The sequence below is a fragment of the Mugil cephalus genome, chromosome 9 (genome assembly GCF_022458985.1).
Source record: "Mugil cephalus isolate CIBA_MC_2020 chromosome 9, CIBA_Mcephalus_1.1, whole genome shotgun sequence".
NCBI lineage: Eukaryota > Metazoa > Chordata > Actinopteri > Mugiliformes > Mugilidae > Mugil > Mugil cephalus.
The window spans coordinates 7,897,125-7,917,599 of record NC_061778.1 but is presented as its reverse complement, the minus strand read 5'-3'; the positions used below and the strand labels follow the sequence as shown (position 1 = coordinate 7,917,599).

General features: G+C 39.0%; 3 protein-coding genes across 3 annotated transcripts; 1 reads left to right on the top strand and 2 right to left on the bottom strand.

The window, feature by feature from the left end:
- Window positions 1-3,052: 3,052 nt before the first annotated feature.
- On the bottom strand, window positions 3,053-4,117 carry LOC125013829 (odorant receptor 131-2-like). The gene has a single exon (XM_047594730.1). The coding sequence runs from the start codon at window positions 4,115-4,117 to the stop codon at window positions 3,179-3,181; it is 939 nt and encodes a 312-aa protein (XP_047450686.1). The 3' UTR covers window positions 3,053-3,178.
- Window positions 4,118-10,871: 6,754 nt separating this feature from the next.
- LOC125013783 (odorant receptor 131-2-like) lies at window positions 10,872-11,813 on the bottom strand. Its single transcript, XM_047594678.1, has one exon. It carries the CDS (start codon window positions 11,811-11,813, stop codon window positions 10,872-10,874), a length of 942 nt encoding a protein of 313 aa, XP_047450634.1.
- Window positions 11,814-15,860: 4,047 nt separating this feature from the next.
- On the top strand, window positions 15,861-20,231 carry LOC125014099 (diablo IAP-binding mitochondrial protein-like). The gene is made up of 6 exons (XM_047595137.1): window positions 15,861-15,956; window positions 16,278-16,407; window positions 16,951-17,073; window positions 18,191-18,301; window positions 18,463-18,559; window positions 18,880-20,231. The coding sequence occupies exons 1-6, from the start codon at window positions 15,913-15,915 to the stop codon at window positions 19,086-19,088; spliced, it is 714 nt and encodes a 237-aa protein (XP_047451093.1). The 5' UTR covers window positions 15,861-15,912; the 3' UTR covers window positions 19,089-20,231.
- The last annotated feature ends 244 nt before the right edge of the window (window positions 20,232-20,475 follow it).

Here is a 20,475-nt window from a genome sequence, read left to right as displayed (position 1 = left end):
TAAAGTGAAATCATTTGCATTAAGTAACTATTGTTTTGGCTGAAGGTACCAAAGGCCTTTGCATTGACAAGACTTCAAGACAGATCAAACTACTTCCTGCTTCCTGTTCAGTTTTTGGTCTGATCAGGAACAACGACGAGACAAACTACAGGTCCAGCACTTGGCCACATAATGTGCTGACAATAACCTGCTCCTTAACACCAGCAAAACCAAGGAGCTCATTGTGAACTCATTGTGGTTCCTCAGGACCCACATTCAGCATACTGAAGAAGAACCATGTGTCTTCAGCTATCCTGGTGAACTTTTACCACTGCATGACCAAGAGCCTCCTAACCAATTGTGTTTCATTTTGGTATGGGAGCTGCTCTGTGCTGGAGCGCAGCTTTCTGAAGGACTCCTCCCACCCGGCAAATGGACTGGTTTCCCACCTGCCCTCAGCCAAGCATTTCAGAAGCCTCCTGGCCAGGACCAGCAGACTGAGGAACAGCTTTTCCACAGATGTGACCTTACTGAACTCTGTCCTCCACTGATCCCTACACACTAATCCACTCTCACCCCTCTACTCCTCACTTCCTATCTGACTGAAGACTGTTACACCATCATCACTGCACTACTGGACTGTTCTGCAAAAAGACGGTTTAAAGTGTCTGTTTGCACAGTACTATGTGCCAAATATTGCACTAGTCTATCTACTGCTTATTTATGTACTATTCAATGGATCATATCGGCCATTTCATCATCTACCATTTCCTCTGTAGTGTAAATTATGTTATAGTTCCTGGTTGTAGTCCAGGTACTTACTCTTAACACACAAATCCATCTGTGTAATATGTTCACAGTATCTCAGTCAATCATTGTGGACGTCTTGCTCACTCACCTGTATATAAAGTCTCATCTGTACATAGGTTTCCATCTGTAAATATTGTCCATATGCTATAAAAACAACCTGTACCATACCACTTAAATACCAAATCTAATCTAATCTAATCTAATCTAATCTAATCTAATCTAATCTAATCTAATCTAATCTAATCTAATATAATATAATATAATATAATATAATAAAACTTAATGATCTGTTCCAGTAGAAACCACAGAGAACATAGTATTTCAATGCATGAAAGAATTTCTCATTCCTGAGGCCATAGGAATCAATCTCCCATTTTAGCTCAACCTGTGTCAACATTCTGGACTCTATCGCTCCTCTCAAACTCAGAAAACCCCAAAACAAAACTCACTCCTAGTTAAACAACAACAACATCGTATTCTCCCGACAAATGTGCAGAAAGGCGGAAAGAAAATGGAAAAAGGACAAGCTGCAAATCTCCTTCCAGATCTTAAGGAATTACCTACATAAATTTCAGGAAGCAGTCAAATGAGCAAGAACCAAATACTTTCTTCAATTTAATTACCAATATGTTACCATGACCATGCCTTTACGATTGCTGCCACCAGACTGTGGAACAGCATCTCCCCCCTCTGTCAGACTTGCCCCCTCAATTGATTCTTTTAAATCCAGGCTCAAAACTTACTTTTTCACCTTAGTTTTTAAGTCTTCTTGATCTTTGCTTTATTGCTGGATTTGTTGTTGGTTGCTGTTTTCTTTTCTTTTTTCACTTAATTTTTGTATAGCACTTTGGTCAACCTCTGTTGTCTTAAATGTGCTTTATAAATAAATTGATTGATTGATTGATTGATTGATTGATTGATTGATTGATTGATTGATTGATTGATTGATTGATTGATTGATTGATTGATTGATTGATTGATCAGAGGATGTCTAAGAATAAGACTAAACATAACATAGTTAAAGTACCTGACATAAGCATATAACATCGCATAACATCGCACCTCAATGCTCTGTAGTGGGGAGAAGTGGGTGTTTAGCAGGTGTGTGATGCACTGTTCTATTGCAGTTGTGATACATGTAATGACTCTGTTGTTGATATCTATTAGATTTGGTGTGGGGGGAGACTGCACGTGAATATGTCCTTGTTTTTGACAGATAACACTTTGAAGAAGCAGGTGGAGAAGTACAGGAGTATAGACTGGATCCTCATCCGCTAACGCTAGCAGAGGACAATCCAAATCCTCTCCAAAAATCCAAATCCAAATCTTATGTAAGACATTCATTTAATAACAATTAATTTGTGTAATTTATTGTAATTATTCTTTAATGTGTTTTATTTCATTTAATGCACAGGGATTGATGTTCACATGTATGTTTCCAGGAAAGAAGAAGCATCTGATATTCTTTTTTCTTTCTTTTTTTTTCAGTTGTGCATGGCTCCTTACTGAAAGTTATGAGAAAGAGCTCCATAGTCTGCATCTTCTTAAAGAATACACTCTACACCCATAACGCATTGATAGGTCCATGTGTTTATGTTCAGTTTAGTTGTGTTCTGTTAGTTGACATTGTTAGTGTGGTTGTGTTTTTTGTTGTGTTTTTTATGGTGTTGCCGTGGGATAGAGCCAATAGTAGCCCTTCCTTGTGTGAGGTGCTACAAGAATATAAATTTCATTGTTGCAAAGCTTTTCTAATGTGTCAATGTTATTGATGTTACTGGTGATTAGCCTTAACTTCGACTTAATTTCACCACATAATAGCCAAAAGATTGTGTCGCCTGTACAGTCAAAAGCTTCTGATGTCTCGATTTGAGACATCATGAATGAGTTACATTAGGCCTGAAATGCCTCTAAAGTCAAAAAAGACCTGTCCAGATCAGCCCAGATCATTTATTCAATGAGCCTGAAGCAGTATTTTATTGAGTAAGGCAAAGACCACAGACAACAAGGAACACAGCAGAAACTGCTCAAAAACATGAACTTGAAAAAGATTGATTTTTAAGGGAATTATTACTTCAATATGAAGAAAGTCCAAAGAAAAAGGGGGATCAAGTACACTACAGGCTGTATATACAATGTGCATAAAAGGTAGACAATCACTGATGTAAAGAGAAAGTAGACTAATCTTTCTCCAAGAAGCTGAAATTAACATTTGAGCTCACATGCTGCCAGTCTCATGACATTTTGAAGTTTTTAAATTGTGGTTTACTATATAGCATATCTTATTCATTAGACAATGCAACACACCTAAGAGACAATCCATACAGGTAGGACATAAAAATCAAAATAAAAAGATACTGTCCTGGGTTCATGCTCTTTTCTGTGTTATCTGTCAAATAGTAAAACCTAAGGATTTGTTCTTGCACATACCACAGAGAACATAGTATTTCACTGCATGGAAAAATGCCTCATCCCTGAGGCCATAGATCAGAGGACTCAGACATCTTGGAGTAAGATTAAACACAACATAGTTAAAGTATCTGACATTAATAAATAACATGAAATCAATCTGAAGGACAGCTGCTTCTATGAATGGACACCACAGCTGGACAAGACAGAGCAGCAGCTGGAAACCGTGTAGAGCAACTGTCCTGAGACCTTTCCCTGTCGACTTTTTATTCTCTCCTGACGCAGCTTTGGCCACTTTCATTATTTTAACATAGGAGAAAATGATAGTGGTGCACATGATCAAGAAGTAAAACTGACTGATAGCTGATCTAAAATGACCCTGCCAACTGTGAAAGATGAATATCTCCACAGAGCACACTCGGTTCTGGATATAGAAGGCGTGAGTTGCTGATGCAAAGAAAATGGAGAGAATAACAACACAGGGTATCAAGCTGAGGCCATGAATAATGAGGATAAGGTGCAGAGCAGTGCGCATGGAGCACAGCTCTCCATGACGCAGCGGCAGGCAAATGGCCACGTAGCGTTCCAGGGTCATCGCCGTGAGAGTGACAGGCGTGACAAACGTGTACACGGACATAACAACATATATAATAACACACAACCACATTTGTATGGTGAACGTGAAATACTTCAGAATGAGTAGGACATCACTCATTACTAAAAACAGACAATCAGACAGCAGTGTGGTAGCAAATAAGATGTAGCGCATGGTCGTGTAGAAGAAATCCTTCAAGAAAAAGGTTATGATTAGAAAACTGTTGATGCAAAGAAAAACTGTGACCAAAACCTGAACTAAAATGACCCTGTAATTGTCCTGGAGCACTGACGGTCCAACACCAATCAGTGAGCTATTGGACGCCATGTATTCCTCTATTGTAAGTTCAGTATTTTCAGCTTATGTAAAAATGCAAAATTCAGTAACTCATCTAAGACTGGACTGTGTCTACATATATATTCTAAGTGTCTGTTTTACGAAGTTCAAATAGTCAGCAAAAATAAACAGCTGCAACAGGTGGATTTCTTGTTGCTGAGGAAAACAATCAAAAAGAATAACACATTAGTAGCAAGATACACAGTATACTATACATCCACAATACATTTAGTAGAAACACATCAAAAAGACAAACGAGACTGTTGGTTTACCCAACTATCACGACGTTGCGCACACACAAACATCCAATGCAGAGCAGCGTGCAGCCATCAGAGACAGGGACACTTTATAAAGACAGCTCCAGCAGCAGTTCAAACATTTTGTAAACACTGTTTCGTCATTGCCATTTTTCATTTGGGAAATGTTTTACACACTGAAATGCAAACTACTCAAATACACACCTGCTCTATGTATCAAACCCAAACTGTAACCTACTCGACTTCAGGCCCATGCCATGAAAACTTTTTGTTCTAATCCATTCTGAATAACATTGGCCTATTCTGACGGAAATGATGTATCGTCTGCAAGAGCGATGGTTTAAAATTCGGCCTGAATCATTTTAAGATACAAATACAGCAGAAATAATGGCCACAAGTTTCTTGCTGTATAGTGCCTACACAACAAAGCAGCAGTTTTGTAGATGGTGATACATACTGTTTATACCCATACTGCTTTTAACCTTGTTTTGACAAGTGCTATTCAAGTAAACACACAAAGAAAATGGGGCAAATGGACTTTCAGCATCGTTTTTTGTTTGTTAGGGCTTTTTTTTTTTCTGGGAAAACCGACTGGTTTGAACATTGCCACACAATCTGAAGCCTGGATGGTCATGAATTGCTTTCCCAATGTCAGTGATAAACATCACTATATCTGCACGCTGTGTGTTTATCTGAATGTGGCATTACGCAGCCAAGTCTGCTTCACCCAAAACAGTTTATTAGAACCAGATCCAGGGGGTAGCATTTTTACTTTCTTTTGTGTTTTTTATGATAAAACAAACATTTACCCCAAGTTATTTTGTACACTAGTAGTCACAGTAGTAGGTCCTGTGATAGTCTGTATTGCCTGGTGTTCCATTTACCTGCAGATTTAACTTCTGAGGTTATAATAAGCAACTATTTGGATGTGCAATGGCTTTCCATGAGGCAACATAAAATATAAACGTTTGTTTGTGCTATGACTCAGCCTTGGTTTTTTAACTTTTACAGTATGTGCCCTGAGGACTGTCACTAAACTAAAGGTAGAATTGTCCCCTAAATACCTCAACAACTTAGATGAACTGCTGTCATTTTGGACACACATTCTGGTCACCTGTATGGAAGTTACCTTGTGTGGCTCTGATTTAAATATTGTGCCAACTCTTTGGTAGATTACCAGGAAATTTGGTACCACCATTCATACCTGCTTGAGGTTGAACTCAGAGGACTCTGGTGGTCTTTTGATTTCTCGTGTAGCACCACCACCCGGTCAAAATCTCCAACCACTCTTTGACACTCTTCAGACATGGTATTAACAAGCATCTGTCAGGACCCATTAGCGATAAAGTTTCTGTTCTGTCCAGGGCCCTCTTCGTGTCCTCATCACTTCCTGTTTTATTTTGAAGTCTGGTCTCATTCTTTTCTTCCTGTTAAGTTTCCCGCCACTGTGACTTTGTTGCTTGCCCTAATGTGTTCCACCTGTGTCTCGTTGTCTCCCTCCACTTCATGTATCCAAGCTGTGTTCCCCTTACCCTCAGTGCCGGATCGTCATTCCATGAAGCGGTCCAGCATGTGTTCCATAGAAACACTGAATCAATCTGAAAGCAATTGTGTTGAAGTGGTTCAGCGTTTTGACGTATCTGATACAATTAAATGTGGCGACATCTGCTGGATAAATGCATACATAGCATTCGCAGGAAACGGGGCAAAGGGGTGTGAAACAATGAGGCACTGTTTAACAATAAAGGTATGTGCATACGGTATGTGCATTTTGAAATGCTTGATTTATGTTTTTTCAATAAAATGATGACATGCTTGTGTGGTTGTACTTTCATATCATACTGTATGTTTTAGATATATGCTTTTGGGTGATTGATAGAACATGCTTGTTTCTCTGTATGTGTGGTTAGTATGTATGTATGTGTATAAAGGTATTTAAGTTAATATATCTATAATGTGTGAATGTCTATGTGCCAACATTAAGTATGCAAGCTAATCTAATGTTATATTACTCTTACCTGAAACCTCACTCTCCCCCGTTCTAAATCAGTGACATACGCAAAACTCCTCTCAAAAACCTACGACATTTATATTTATTTATATGCATTGTGAGATTGAAAACCCCGCCCTAAATTCAAAGCTGTAGTGACACGTCGCCGATATGCATGTGACGCCTCATTTGAGTAGTCATGCGAATTTTCGCTCTATGAACTGAGGCATTGAACCCTCTTCTCGCAATACTTCTGCTTTGAAAGCTCGACACTGTGTCAAGCGTCTATAGCTTTCCCGAGTGTTTGGCCTGAATTCTGTTTTTGACCTCTGAGACTGCCTGGTGATTTGTACCTCTGCCTGATTATCTGGTTGCCTGGTTTTGGAATTTGGCCTGAATACATTAACTCTGTTGTTGTCTAAACCCTGACTCTGTACCTATGTGTCCAAGCCTCTGGGTTCCGTGCCTGAAAGTATTTTGAATGATCTGGTTTTATGTGACCTCGAATCACCTCCGAATTTGGCCTGAGTGATCAGATCTCAAATCTATCCTGGGTGTGTTCACATCTGTATTTTAAAATGGCCACTTGTGATCAGGTCTTAACAGGGCCAGGGCACCAGGAGGCCTTTTCCAACTGCTTTCTGGATGGCCAAATAAATGCAAACGCCTTCTCCTTGGAAATACTTTTCTAATGTTGGAATCGGGGGTATTATGTCTGACAACATCTGTAACTTTCTAAAAATCTGTAAACTTAAATTTCACAGACAGTTTCACATTGTCACTGGTCAGCTGTGAAGAGGGAGTTAAAATCCAGTGTTTGAACTTTTCTCTGAAGTCCATCTGAACATGCACAATCCATCAAAGCCAGCTTTCCCTTTCACATATCATCATATCATCCACTTCTTTCAAATGGCTTTATTTCCACCATCAAGTATGGATGAACATTTTTGCCTTTTGGATTACTATTCACTCTGCAGTTGTGGTTTGTTTTTCTCAAGATGGATTTCTGCTCCAAACGGACCAGTGATACTAATTAGATGATCATCACTATTCTCTTATGGCTAATGAACTCCTGTGAAACTCATTAAAGGTGGTGGCTAATTGGTTCATTAATTATGTATATATCTCCTGTGAGTAAACATGGATGACACAACAGTTGGAAAAAAACTGTTGAATTCTCTCATAGAGTTCAGTCCTAAGAACAATCCAACTGCACAGCAATTTACTCATTAAAGTGTTCCAAAGTAATTTATTTGTTTTTTATTCTACTTTCTACTTTGACTCCACGACATTTCTCTTACAGCTTCAGTTAAAATATACGTTACAGTAGCCTTTAAAAAGAAATGAATGATATAAATGTAATGTTTTATTTACGCTTACCAGTCAAAAGTCTGGACACACCTTATGACTGAACTGAATGACTCAGTTCATTTAAATGCAGTCATTGCATCGTAGTTTAAAATAAAAATATGTTGCAAACATTGTCTTAGTGTTTAAAAGCTACATCTTTGGAGAAATAATGTTGTTTAATTCACATTATTGCACAAATTGAACCATTTGTCATACATATACAGAGACTACATATGGAGCTAAACAAATCATTTAATGTAAGTTCTCGTTGCCATGAACTCTGACATTTTAAAGTGAAATCCTTTGCATTGAGTAATCATTGTTTTGGATCCAAAAGGCATTGACTAAAGGCAACTGGACTACTAGAATTTCTTGAAGAAAAAGAAGGAAAGAAATTTCTCTTCAAGAAATTACCATGACCTGGATGACTGAGAACCCTCACAGACATATTGTTTTGGATGAAGGGAACAAAGACTTCAAGACGGATCAAACTACATCCTGCTCTGAAACACATAGAGGTAATATGTATGAAATAAAACTATTCAAAATAAAAAAATTCATGTTCAGTTTTTGGTCTGATCAGAAACAACGTTGAGACAAACTACAGGTCCAGCACTTGGCCACATAGTGCACTGAAAATAACCTGCTCCTTAACACCCGCAAAACCAATGAGCTCATTGTGGACTCCAGGAGCATGCACAACTTCATTCACATCAACGTGATGGCCATCTAGCATGTCTCCAGCTTCAAGTTCCTCAGGACCCACATTCAGTGTACTCACCAGCGCCTCTTCTTCCTGAATATACTAAAGAAGAACCATGTGTCTTCAGCTATCCTGGTGAACTTTTACCACTGCATGACCAAGAGCCTCCTAACCAATTGTGCTTCATTTTGGTATGGGAGCTGCTCTGTGCTGGAGCGCAGCTTTCTGAAGGACTCCTCCCACCCGGCAAATGGACTGGTTTCCCACCTGCCCTCAGCCAAGCACTTCAGAAGCCTCCTGGCCAGGACCAGCAGACTGAGGAACAGCTTTTTCCACTGACGTAACCTTACTGAACTCTGTCCTCCACTGATCCCTACACACTAATCCACTCTCACCCCTCTACTCCTCACTTCCTATCTGACTAAAGACTGTTACACCATCATCACTGCACTACTGGACTGTTCTGCAAACACACACTTTAAACCGTCTGTTTGCACAGTACTATGTACCAAATATTGCACTAGTCTATCTACTGCTTATTATTTATGTACTATTCAATGGATCGTATCGGCCAATTCATCATCTACCATTTCCTCTGTAGTGAAAATTATGTTATAGTTCCTGTTTGTAGTCTAGGTACTTACTCTTAACACACAAATCCATCTATGTAATATGTTCACAGTACCTCAATCAATCATTGTGGATGTCTTGCTCACTTACCTGTATATAAGGCCTCACCTGCACATAGGTTTCCATCTGTAAATATTGTCCATATGCTATAAAACCAACCTGTACCATACCACTTAATCTAATCTAATATAATCTTATCTAATCTAATCTAATGGGGAAATTCTTTTCCACAGCCTGTCTCCAAACTACAAAGACCACCACAGTACGGCGGCTCTGAACAAGACGCACGGTAAAAGACACGAGAGACACACTTTTTTAAAATGGACCGAAACGGTATTAGACATTTAGCTGAGTCCACATTCTGACCCATTTAGCGAGGCCTTCTCTTAAGGGAAGCTATGGCAGCAGGTATGAACCTTTTTCTGAAGCAACACCTCAATGCTCTGTAGTGGGGAGAAGTGGGTGTTTAGCAGGTGTGTGACGCACTGTTCTATTGCAGTAGTGATAGATGTAATGACTCTGTTGTTGAAATCTGTTAGATACGGTGTGGGGGGAGAATGATTATTCTTGAAGCTGTGGTGGCCATGTGTGTGAATTTGTGCTTGTTTTTAACAGATAACACTTTGAAGAAGCAGGTGGAAAAATACAGGAGTATGCACTGGATCACCATCCGCTAACGCTAGCAGAGGAACGGTCCAAATCCTCTCAACAGCATTCAATTGACCCTATATATAACACTGCGGAATACTATTATGGGTGAGAGCAACAACAGGATCCAGAAATAGAGAGAGGCTGGAGTTATGAGGAAGAGCTCCATTGTCTGCATCTTCTTAAAGAATGCACACTATACCCATGCTTACATTTATATAAATAATGATATTTGCAACCCACAGCATTGACAGGCTCATGTGTTTAAGTTCTGTTGTGTTCTATTAGTTTGCATTGTTAGTGTGATTGTAGCATGTTTTTGGTCCATGATGTCAGTGAATGCACCATGGTAGAGAATGGTAGAGTTTAGAGTTGATTGGTGTCAGATTGATCATGTTTATGGTGTTGCCGTGGGATACGGCCAACAGTAGCTCTTCCTTGTATGAGGTGCTACAAGAATATAGATTTCATTGTTGCAAAGCATTCATTTCTACTGTGTCTATGTTAGTGATGTCATTGGTGATTAGTCTTTACTTTGACTTAATTTCACTACATAATAGTCCAAAGTCATTCAACTCTTTATGTCCCACCTATTAATGACTCAGCTGACATCCCTTCTGTCCCCAAACCCTTTCCACGTCTGATGACTCGATTTGAGACTTCATGAATGAGTTAGTTACATTAGGTTTGAAATGCCTCTCAAGTCAAAAAAAGACCTGTCCAGATCATTTATTTAACAAGTCTGAAGCTGTAATTTTATTGAGTGAGGGAGAGGCCACAGACAATTAAGTACGTAACAGAAACTGCTCAAAAACATGAACTTGAAAAAGATTGATTTTTAAAGGAATTATTACTTTAATAAGAAGAAAATACAAAGAAAAAGGGGGGACAAAGTACACTACAGGCTGTATATACAATGTGCATAAAAGGTTAACAATGACTGATGTAAAGAGAAAGTAGACTAATCTTTCCCTGAGAAGCTGAAATTAACATTTGAGCTCAAAATGCTCCCAGTCTCATGATATTTTAAAGTTTTTAAATTGTGGCTTACTATATAACATATCTTATTCATTAGACAATGCAACACACCTAAGAGACAGGTAGGACATAAAAATGAAAATAAAAAGATACTGCCCTGCGGATTCATGCTCTTTTCTGTGTTATCTGTCAAATAGTAAAACCTAAGGATTTGTTCTTGCACATACCACAGAGAACATAGTATTTCACTGCATGAAAAAATGCCTCATCCCTGAGGCCATAGATCAGAGGACTCAGACATCTTGGAGTAAGATTAAACATAATATAGTTAAAGTATCTGACATTAATAAATAACATTAAATCAATCTGAAGGACAGCTGCTTCTATGAATGGACAACACAGCTGGATGAGACAGAGCAGCAGCTGGAAAGCATGAAGAACCACTGTCCTGAGCCCTTTCCCTGTTGACTTTTTATTCTCTCCTGATGCAGCTTTGGCCACTTTCATTATTTTCACATAGGAGAAAACAATAGTGATGCACATGATCAAGAAATAAAACTGACTAATAGCTGATCTAAGATGACCCTGCCAACTGTGCACAATAAACATCTCCACAGAGCAGATTGTGTATTGGTTGTAGACACGGAAATTGACAGCTATGAAGAAAACTAACATAACCACAACACAGGGTATGATGCTGAGGCCGTGGATGATGAGGATAAGTTGCAGAGCCCTGTGTGAGGAGCACAGCTCTCCATGACGCAGTGGCAGGCAAATAGCCACGTAGCGCTCCAGGGTCATCGCTGTCAGAGTGACAGGCGTCACAAAATTATACAGAGATGACACTGCGACAAATATCATACACAACCACATCTGTGTGGTGACTTGAAAATAACTCATGGACAGCAATATATTTGTTACAATTAAAATCACACAATCAGAGAGTAACGTGTTGGCGAATAAGATGTACCGCATGGACGTGTAAAAGACTTCCTTCATAAAAAAGACAGTGAGCAGCATTAAGTTGGTGCAAAGGAAAAGCGCCACCAGAACCTGAACTAAAATCACCCGGTCATTGATTGTTCGTCTTAATGGTGCATTACTGACAAGCAGCGAGCTGTTATTTGCCATATATTTTAACATTAAAACTCAGTATCAAGCTCTGAAGACAGATCTAAAAACACCCAGACATCAAAGGCCATTCATTGTCTGAACTGTGCTGCCAAATAATCTGAAATCTGGAACTCTGAAAATTCACCCTGATCAGAATAACCATGTCAGCACTGTGTTACAAACTTTTACCAGCCCTTTGCAGGATAGACGTTGCATCATGACTCTCAGCAAAGACAAACACCTTCTGCTGAACTCTGTCCTTGTGGATAAAGTTTATATGAGCAGCCAGAGGCATCGTGGTATTACACCACAATGTCATCATCATCACGTGCATCGCTGTGGGTTTGGTGTTAGCGAACATGCAGTCCATGTCCAGCCCTCCAGAGGACAAGCGATTACGGAAAATGAATGACATGGCTGAACCCGACGGCTGCATTTTACTAAAAAACTGTGACTCTTGGTGTGACAGCTCACCAGTCTGAAGTGAAGAAAATAGCTCAATTATATGAAAATAAACAAATAAACAAAAAAATAAAAAAGACTATTGACCCCCCAAGGGGAAATTAGTTTTCTGTGTTTGACTTATCCTATCACTTACACAGCAGTATGTACATTCAGAGCAGTGGCCTTAGGTGCCATGGACGGAAATGAACTTGGGGCCCGAACCTTGTCACACTGCTTCTTCTTTTAAAACTACTAGAGCCAGAGACCTTAAGATTTTCAGTCTCCTAGCTGAGCTAATCATGCACGTTAAACCCCTTAAATGCACAAAGCTGTAGGTAATAAATTCAGAGTGCAACAAACTGTATGTTAGTCTGTGCTGAGTTTCTTCATGAAGCTGGGTAATTTAAAGACGTTTCACTCTGCAGCATATGTCAAACCGTTGTATAATGTGATTTTGCATTAAACATTTATTTTTATTTTTTGTTAATTTATTTATTTTTTTAATTCAGAGCCAACTTCCAACTCCAGTTTGTTGTTCATACTCACTAAATAACTGATGGGATGTGTGTTCAGACTTTGTCCTGGGTCTGTGTGCAAAGACTCGCTGCACGCCTGTTCAATTAGATATACTGACTGCCACTGGAACATAACGCACTAATATATAATTAAAAAATACATAACACTCCATTTTCACCCTTTTGTATCATGTACAGGGTCAACGGGGGCTGTGTGCGTCCTGGACATCACAGGGTTTAAGGCCTGGACACACTGAACCGACATCAAAGAACAAAGACAAAGGCTGTTTGTGCCGTCGACTACTTTCACCTACATGTGTCTGGACTGGAAGGTTGCACTTCAACACACCACAAAAACCTGCAGCCACTGGCCAACTAGTATGTACGTTCTACTCCTGTATGAAAGTAAATAACTTTTTATACCAGCAAGTGGCAGTAGTCTGTGTTCACCATTCAAAATTTGAAAACCTGAACAGCCTCTTTAACTCTCAAGCTAATAGGAGTCACAGTTTGTCCAGTTGACTCTCCTGAATCAACCTGATTTGATGGCCTATGCAGAGTATTAATTCAGGATGCTGTTCTGAAATTATTTGTGTATTTGCATGTTCAGATTAGAGAATAAAAATTGTGTCCCCTTCTAACTTCACAGTTTTGTTAACTTTCATTTCTCTTCTCGTTCACTGGTTAGCTAAGGTGAGCAGTCCATCAGAGAGCTCTCTGACCACCTTGTTGCACGACTGACTCGACATGTTGAACCGAAGCAGGCAGAGGTTCGACTTGTGTCACCAGCAGAACTAGGGCCAAAGACACCAGCCTACGACTGACCACTGCCTTGATGTGTCACGGCCCTTAAATAGTATTTTATTTTATAATGAAACACAGAAAACTGATTTTACTTTCATGGGTTTTGCATCTTTATTAGCATTACACCCCAGAACATTTTGTAAATGTGTCCACAGCAAGTAAATGACAAATTTTACATTCTGAGAATATGTAAATGTTAATATACTCATCTATGTATCGTGTTGTTTGTGTTTTTGTTACACAGAATAAAATCAGTTGAGCAGGACTAAAATACTATAATGAATGTCTACAAATGATTTGATCTTATATAAAAACTTTCTAAAACTTTCCTGAATGGCCAACTCTGTGTAACTTGTAATATTTTACTTTAAGTCATTGTAAACATTTTTTAAAGCCTGAAGTGTTGGTTTGTTTTTCATCAGATGATGATGTTCTCTTTAATGTAATGATAATGATGTAATTAGCCGCTCGGTTGCCTGTATTCCTGAGTGTATCGATAAACTCCACTGAAACTAATTAAACCCGATGTTTAATGGCCGTCATTAATTATTTAAAGACTGCTCTGTTGACTGGCTGCTAATGAAGACACATGCAATAAGTGGAAAAAATAAAAAACACAACAACAATGACTATTTCAACAATAAAAGTTTTGGAGCTAAACGTGTGTGTTTAACGTTGGTGATGTAACGCCCCTGGTGGTGGGTTCAAGTGCTCAGTCAGATCCACTGAACCTCAAAACTTTTTCATATTTTAGTTCTGACACCTGTCTTTGTTTCGTTCTTACGTCATGTTTTGTAATTTATCTCCCCCATCTTGTGTTTCTTTTAGTTTTATTTCCTGCACTTGTGATGGTTCTCAGGACTCAACCTGTTGGCTGCACTGAAACAAGTGATTTTAATGTAAAATTGTGAGAAAAGTGGAGTGGACAAAAAAAAACAATATCATTCGCTGTTAAATCCTGACGGGGTCAATTTATAACTACAAATCATTTATAACTACATGCTGCTCTCTGCTGTAGAGGAAAGACTGCTACAACAATCTGGAAAATGCCAAACTTAACATCAGGTTATGCTTTTTTTTTGTTTTTTTTTAAACCACTTTTTTCACTTTTTGTGAAACTTTTTGGGGACAGATGTTAAGACTGTGTTATGGATCTAATCATATCTCAGTCCCCCTCCCCTCTTCAGAGAGCGGTTTTTCAAATGTCCCTGTCTGAACACTATCAAAAGTACTAACCTCTATGTGATGTAAGTGCCACCCACAGGTACTTCTAATAAAAACTTAAACTCCCCACCAGCCATTTAGAACTGAAGAAGAGACTCGGATGATTGATGAAACGATGAAACTTCTTCAAGAAACCCTGCAAATCCAGTTGCCTTTGTTTCTGTTCTGCTTAGTTTTTGTTTGTTTCTTTCTCTCTTTGTTTGATATATTTTTGTCTCTTTGAGTTAAAGAAATCTTTATTCAGTGTCTAATAAATTGCAGTTAGGCAAAACCACCAGTTATCTGACAAATATACAAATATTGTCAGCAGAAGTTCAAAATTATTATGATGAGATGCAACAGAAACACAAAAATATACACATATAAACAATTCAGGGTGTCTTGTACCTTTGTGAGAGGACTGTGGAGCCTCTGTCTGAAAAATTTACAACTCTGCATGTTATCTTACCCTTTTTGAAACGTCTATTGGAATCTAACCACCAACCTTGCATTTCATTTGCTTTTTCTTAAGCATCCAGCAATATTGAACATGAGAAGCATGGATAAGCACAAGCTAATGTCGCTATTTCACCACAAGAGGGCACTAGAGTTCAGTGAATGTTGTGAGGGCGGTGGGGTCAACCTGCCCAACATAAGTGGCACACAGACTTGATATAGCTTTCAAATAGTCAGAATTCAAATAAAAGGACGCGGCTGACTACAGAAATGAGGAGTGTAATTAGGCACATACTGAAGAAAAGCAGCAGAATAAATGAAGAGCAGGATAACAGTTAAGAAATGAAAGAGAGAAGAGAAGGAACAAAATAATTTCCAGAAAAATATTTGGTCATCCAGACCTAAACATACATACAAACATATATTGGTAAAAATGTAAAAAGAAAAGAAAAAGACAAGAGTCGTGACTAAAAAATACAAAAAGAAAATGCAATTAACTGAGAGGAAACAATAGCTTTTTTCAAATGTGATATAACAAACTTTTTATTATTATTATTATTATTTTGCTATATTTTATTTTACCAGGTGACGGCGGTAGTGCACCATTTTTTGCCAACCAATGGTTTAAAAGAAAGAAAGAAACCAAAGCGGAACCTTTGATCAGTGACACGGATATTTTATTGTGGCGGACCAACATGGCCGCTCTCAGTAGAGGAGTAGCTTATCTCCGTTTCGTGAGGTAAGATTGGTATTAAATGAGTTAAATAATGCTGCCGATAAATGTCATTTGATGTGGACGCGTTGTATGAAATTAACATTTTTTTACGAGTAAAATGTTTTACTGTGGGAAACTGACAATGTGAAAATGTTTCATAAAAGCTTCAGCAAAAACAACAGCAGCAGCGCACCTTGGACTTTCTTCACCATGTCTATGTTAAAATTAAAATTTGTGCATAATACAAAAGCGATTCCATAGAAACGGTATATAATGTGTGAATGAAATTCAAAATATAAAAATTAAGTTCGCTGAATATTTGTTTTTAACTGACTTGTTTTTTAGGAGTTCTGCTCGTTTCCTGTTCAGCGGCAGAAAACCGTCCGTCAACAATAAACTGGGAAGATGGAAAAATATCACAGGAATAGTGTCTGTAGCCGTGGGCAGTGGCCTGTGTGCTGTGCCTTTCAAACAGGTGAGTTTGTCACCTGCGGCACTAAACAAACACAAAGCACTAGTAACCAGTATATACACCAATCAGCCATAACATTAGGACAGGTGAAGGGCATAACACAGGTTTTCTAGTTATCAAAGCACCTGTCACTAGGTTAGATATTTCCGGTGGCGAGTTAACATTTTTGTCCTTAAAGTTGAAGCTTTAAAGGTGTATAAGTGGAAGCATTTGACTTTGACAGGCGCCAAATTGTGATGGTCCAAGAAAGGAACTGCAATAAACTGGCTACAGGGTCAGTTTGTCCAATCCAACAGACGATCTACTGTAGTTTTAATTTTTTGAAAAGGTCAACACTGGTTTTGATAGAAAGATGTCCGAACAGAGTGCATCAGTTTATAGTTTGTGGTGTATCTGAATTCGGTTGAGCATCTGTGGGATGTTCTTGGACAAAAGAGTCAGATCCATAAAGATCCCCACCTTGCAATTTTTGGGACTAAATATAATACCTGATCTGTTTATAACCTGAGTGAGAGTGTATATTTATCTTCTGTGTCTCTTCTGCAGGTGGACAACCTTTCTCATGACTCCCTGGTCAAACGAGCAGCCTCTCTGGTAACAGACAGCTCAACCACTTTCCTTTCTCAGACCACCTTGGCTTTTGTAGATGCCATCACTGAGTATTCAAAAGTAAGTTCTGATCTTGGGGCAAATGTTCTTCCTTGTTGATGCATGTATCACTGTCATTTCTAACTGAATATTTGAGGGAAACAATGATGGTGCAGCCTCCTCCCACAGTCCAATGACAGGCATGTTAGGTTAACTGGTGATTTTATACCAGGGGAAGTGGTGCATGTGACTGGTGACCTGTCCATCTATCTCTCAGCTTCTTGCCCAGTGGCTGATGGGTTAGGCTCAGTGGTTATGGATGAGCGCTTCGTGATGAATATCCCCAGATTACGGCAAAGTTTGCTCCAGTCAGATCTTGTCCAGAGTTATTAAAACATAAACAAACTAATATTAGATGTTCTGAAAAGTAATTCAAGACCCATACACTCCAAAAGAGCTTTTCTCCTCAAGTCTCCAACTTATCTTACAACTTACAAACATGAGAAGCTCATCTTCCTATCTTGTGAACATTGAAAACCATCACTTTGCAATAAGCTATCAAGTGCAGCTTATTGTCTGTTCAGCTTTACAAACAAAGACATTGCTGAACAAACCTGCCAGTGTGAGTTAATCCTCTCATTTCATGCTCTTTGACGACGCTCGAATGTTTATTTTCCAACAAAAACAGGCTTAGGATTTGTAGCTACAGTTGAAAGTTTGTTCACTATGCATCTTATTCCCAGTGTAACATGGTGTATCACATGCATCCTGGCTGTCCATCACACACAGATGCCAAGGTCCTCCTCCAGATAACTGTAATCAAAAAGAAGCATTTTTGATATTTCACACCGATGTTTCTCCTTTATTTTAGTCACAAAATGACTTTACACAGATTGATTCTGACTGAAGTTTTGAAAACTCTAATGTAGAGCCGCCGTAATTTGTTTAATGAATGAACATGTGCTCATTTTACACTTAACTTTGAGAAAGCCACATACATAACTTTGTTCTGATTTTGAGTTTAAGATTTCTAGGTTCTGCTTCTCAAAGCTGTATTTTTCTATGTTTTTATCCTCAATGATCATTTATTAAAAATCTTCATACTCCACAAAATTCTCCTCTGTGCTGCACTACTTACATATTTACAAATCTTCTCTTTTGGATGTAAACTTCATATTCTTTCTGTTCTTCCCAACAGGCTGTTCACACACTCGTTGCCCTACACAGACAATATCTGGACTCTTTGGGAAAACTGACTCCAGCGCAGGAGGATTCAATCTGGCAGGTGATCATTGGTCAGCGTGTACAGGTCAGTCCTTCTCTTTGGTGGAAAGTAATTCAGGCAAATCGTCGTCTTTTTATTTATTTTTGATAAATATGACAGCACACATGTAAGGCCTACAAAGAAACAGGCAGGTGTAGATGTGTTCGAGTCTCACTTGTGTTTCATAACTCTCTCTGCCTCGGCAGGTCGGCGACAGACATGATGAATGCAAGCGTTTCGAGTTAACCTGGGTCAGCGCGGTGAGGCTGTGTGAAACAGCAGCCGAGGCAGCGTACGCATCAGGTGTGTGAAAAGAAAGAAAAGTGGCTGAGATGAAACAGTTGCACTGTTGAGGCAGCTTTTCTCATGACTCTTGTGATGGTGAATAATAGCGTTTTGCCACGAATCAGCTTTGCATGTTGCTGTTTGTGACCAGATCCTATTCAGCTGCTGTCAGTGTTACACTTTGGGCAGCGTGCGGATCGTTAGCTGTCACTCCGCAGGGCTTTGTGCACGACTAAATGGAGACGACTGACGAGAGTGCCTGCGTAATGGCCACACCTAAAGCTTTCACTGGAGTGGGTGTTAAGCCTTTGAACTTTTGTGCGTCTTTGTGTCCTCAGGAGCCGAGCATTTATCCATCGCGATGCGGACAAACATAGATCTGGCCCAGTCGCAGGTGGAGGAGACGCGGAAAATCTCACTGGATGCAGATAAGAAGCTGGCTGAGACTAAAGTGATGGAGGTAGAGAGGATGGCACAATACGCCGCCTCCTTGGAGGGTAGCAACGACGAGGAAGAAGTGCCTGATGCTTATCTAAGAGAAGACTGAGACAAATGCACCCGAGTATCTGATAACACTCAGGACGTGCACGTGTGCACTAATGTTCCACTTCTGTTTCCAAAAACACAATCTTCCAAACTTAATTTGGATCTTTTAAACAAAACAATCTGGAGATTTTAAATGAGGTCTTTTACTGAGTGTAGCACTTTCTAATTAAGACATTCGAGATACGCGGATCATAATCAGGTCTTAGGAGCGTTCTTTGAACAGCACATTCAGAACATCTTCAATTTGCAACACATGGCATCTTGCATACTTCCAATTAGCTCGGCATGTTGTACACAAACCAAACATTTGCACAGCTGGTAGAAAGGCCCAAAAGAAAAGCTCCCATTTCTAGTCAGGAGGTTAGAAGTTTAAAAGACTTTGATATCATCAAGTTTTCTTCTTTATATGCACAAATATCTCAAAGCTTTTTCGGAAGGAATGAAAGAGATGAAAGAGTTTCTTCCAGCAGTGACAAACTAAGGAATAAAAACATGTTGCTCATGAACAGGAGTATTAGTGAAGTATTTGCTTTCATTAGTCATTTAAACAGCTTAGAAGGAAAATTTTCTTTTTGAGGATAAGTGCAAAAAATAAGAATGTTTTTTTGGACATAACACAAAACATTCTTTTTTTTTTTTGAGTCTGTAAGGTGGTGGTTTAAATTTAAACTCTTAACATCGGTTCATAAGATGCAGTGCTGAAAAGCACTGCAAACATCTATGTGTTAGTTAGATAATTGTGATTATGTGTTTGCTCGTATGCGTGTATTTATTTGGTTATGAGCAGATTGTGCTGCCTCTCCACTGTGTTTTATACTTTATTCACAGGTTTTGGAATAAAGACGAGACACAGTATAAAGTGTTTTGTGGGATTTTGTTTTTGCTGTAAAGTCAGATTTGTCCTTTACTTTATAACATTCTTGGTTACTTTAGGAGACTAGTGGATTAGATCCACTGTAAAACATTTAACGTGTTCTAAAAATAAAAAAGGAAGGAAACCAAGGCGTCCACTTCAAATCGTTACCAAAGGATGAAGGAGTTGTTTTAACCAGCAGTTTGTTCTGACTTAGTTGTTAGTGGGAACTTATTTTCAGTATGAAATGTGTCTTTGCCAACTATGTCAATAAAGTCTCTCCACACCAGACCAGAAGCCATTTTTAGTATTAGTATTACTAAGGTACCACACCCACTATATTACTCATATGTTTCCTTTGAGAAAATCTTTAAAAACGATTTTGCTTTTCTTGTTATTTGTACGTCTCTTTTTCACTCAGCAGCTTTGCCTTCACTGCAAATTACCCATGTCCTTGCTCCCTCCTATGAAGCTTTTAGGTCGTTTCTCATCCCTCCACTCCACCCTGTCATCACTTCATCTACAGCATCACGTC

What these genes read in the sequence shown, in the direction of transcription:
- LOC125014099 (XM_047595137.1), top strand. Translation starts at nt 15,913, where the DNA reads ATGGCCGCTCTCAGTAGAGGAGTAGCTTATCTCCGTTTCGTGAG. An exon ending in GTGCTGTGCCTTTCAAACAG is followed by an intron (nt 16,408 to 16,950) that starts GTGAGTTTGTCA and finishes TCTCTTCTGCAG; the next exon opens with GTGGACAACCTTTCTCATGA. An exon ending in TCATTGGTCAGCGTGTACAG is followed by an intron (nt 18,302 to 18,462) that starts GTCAGTCCTTCT and finishes CTGCCTCGGCAG; the next exon opens with GTCGGCGACAGACATGATGA.
- LOC125013829 (XM_047594730.1), bottom strand. Translation starts at nt 4,117, where the DNA reads ATGGCGTCCAATAGCTCACTGATTGGTGTTGGACCGTCAGTGCTCCAG.
- LOC125013783 (XM_047594678.1), bottom strand. Translation starts at nt 11,813, where the DNA reads ATGGCAAATAACAGCTCGCTGCTTGTCAGTAATGCACCATTAAGACGA.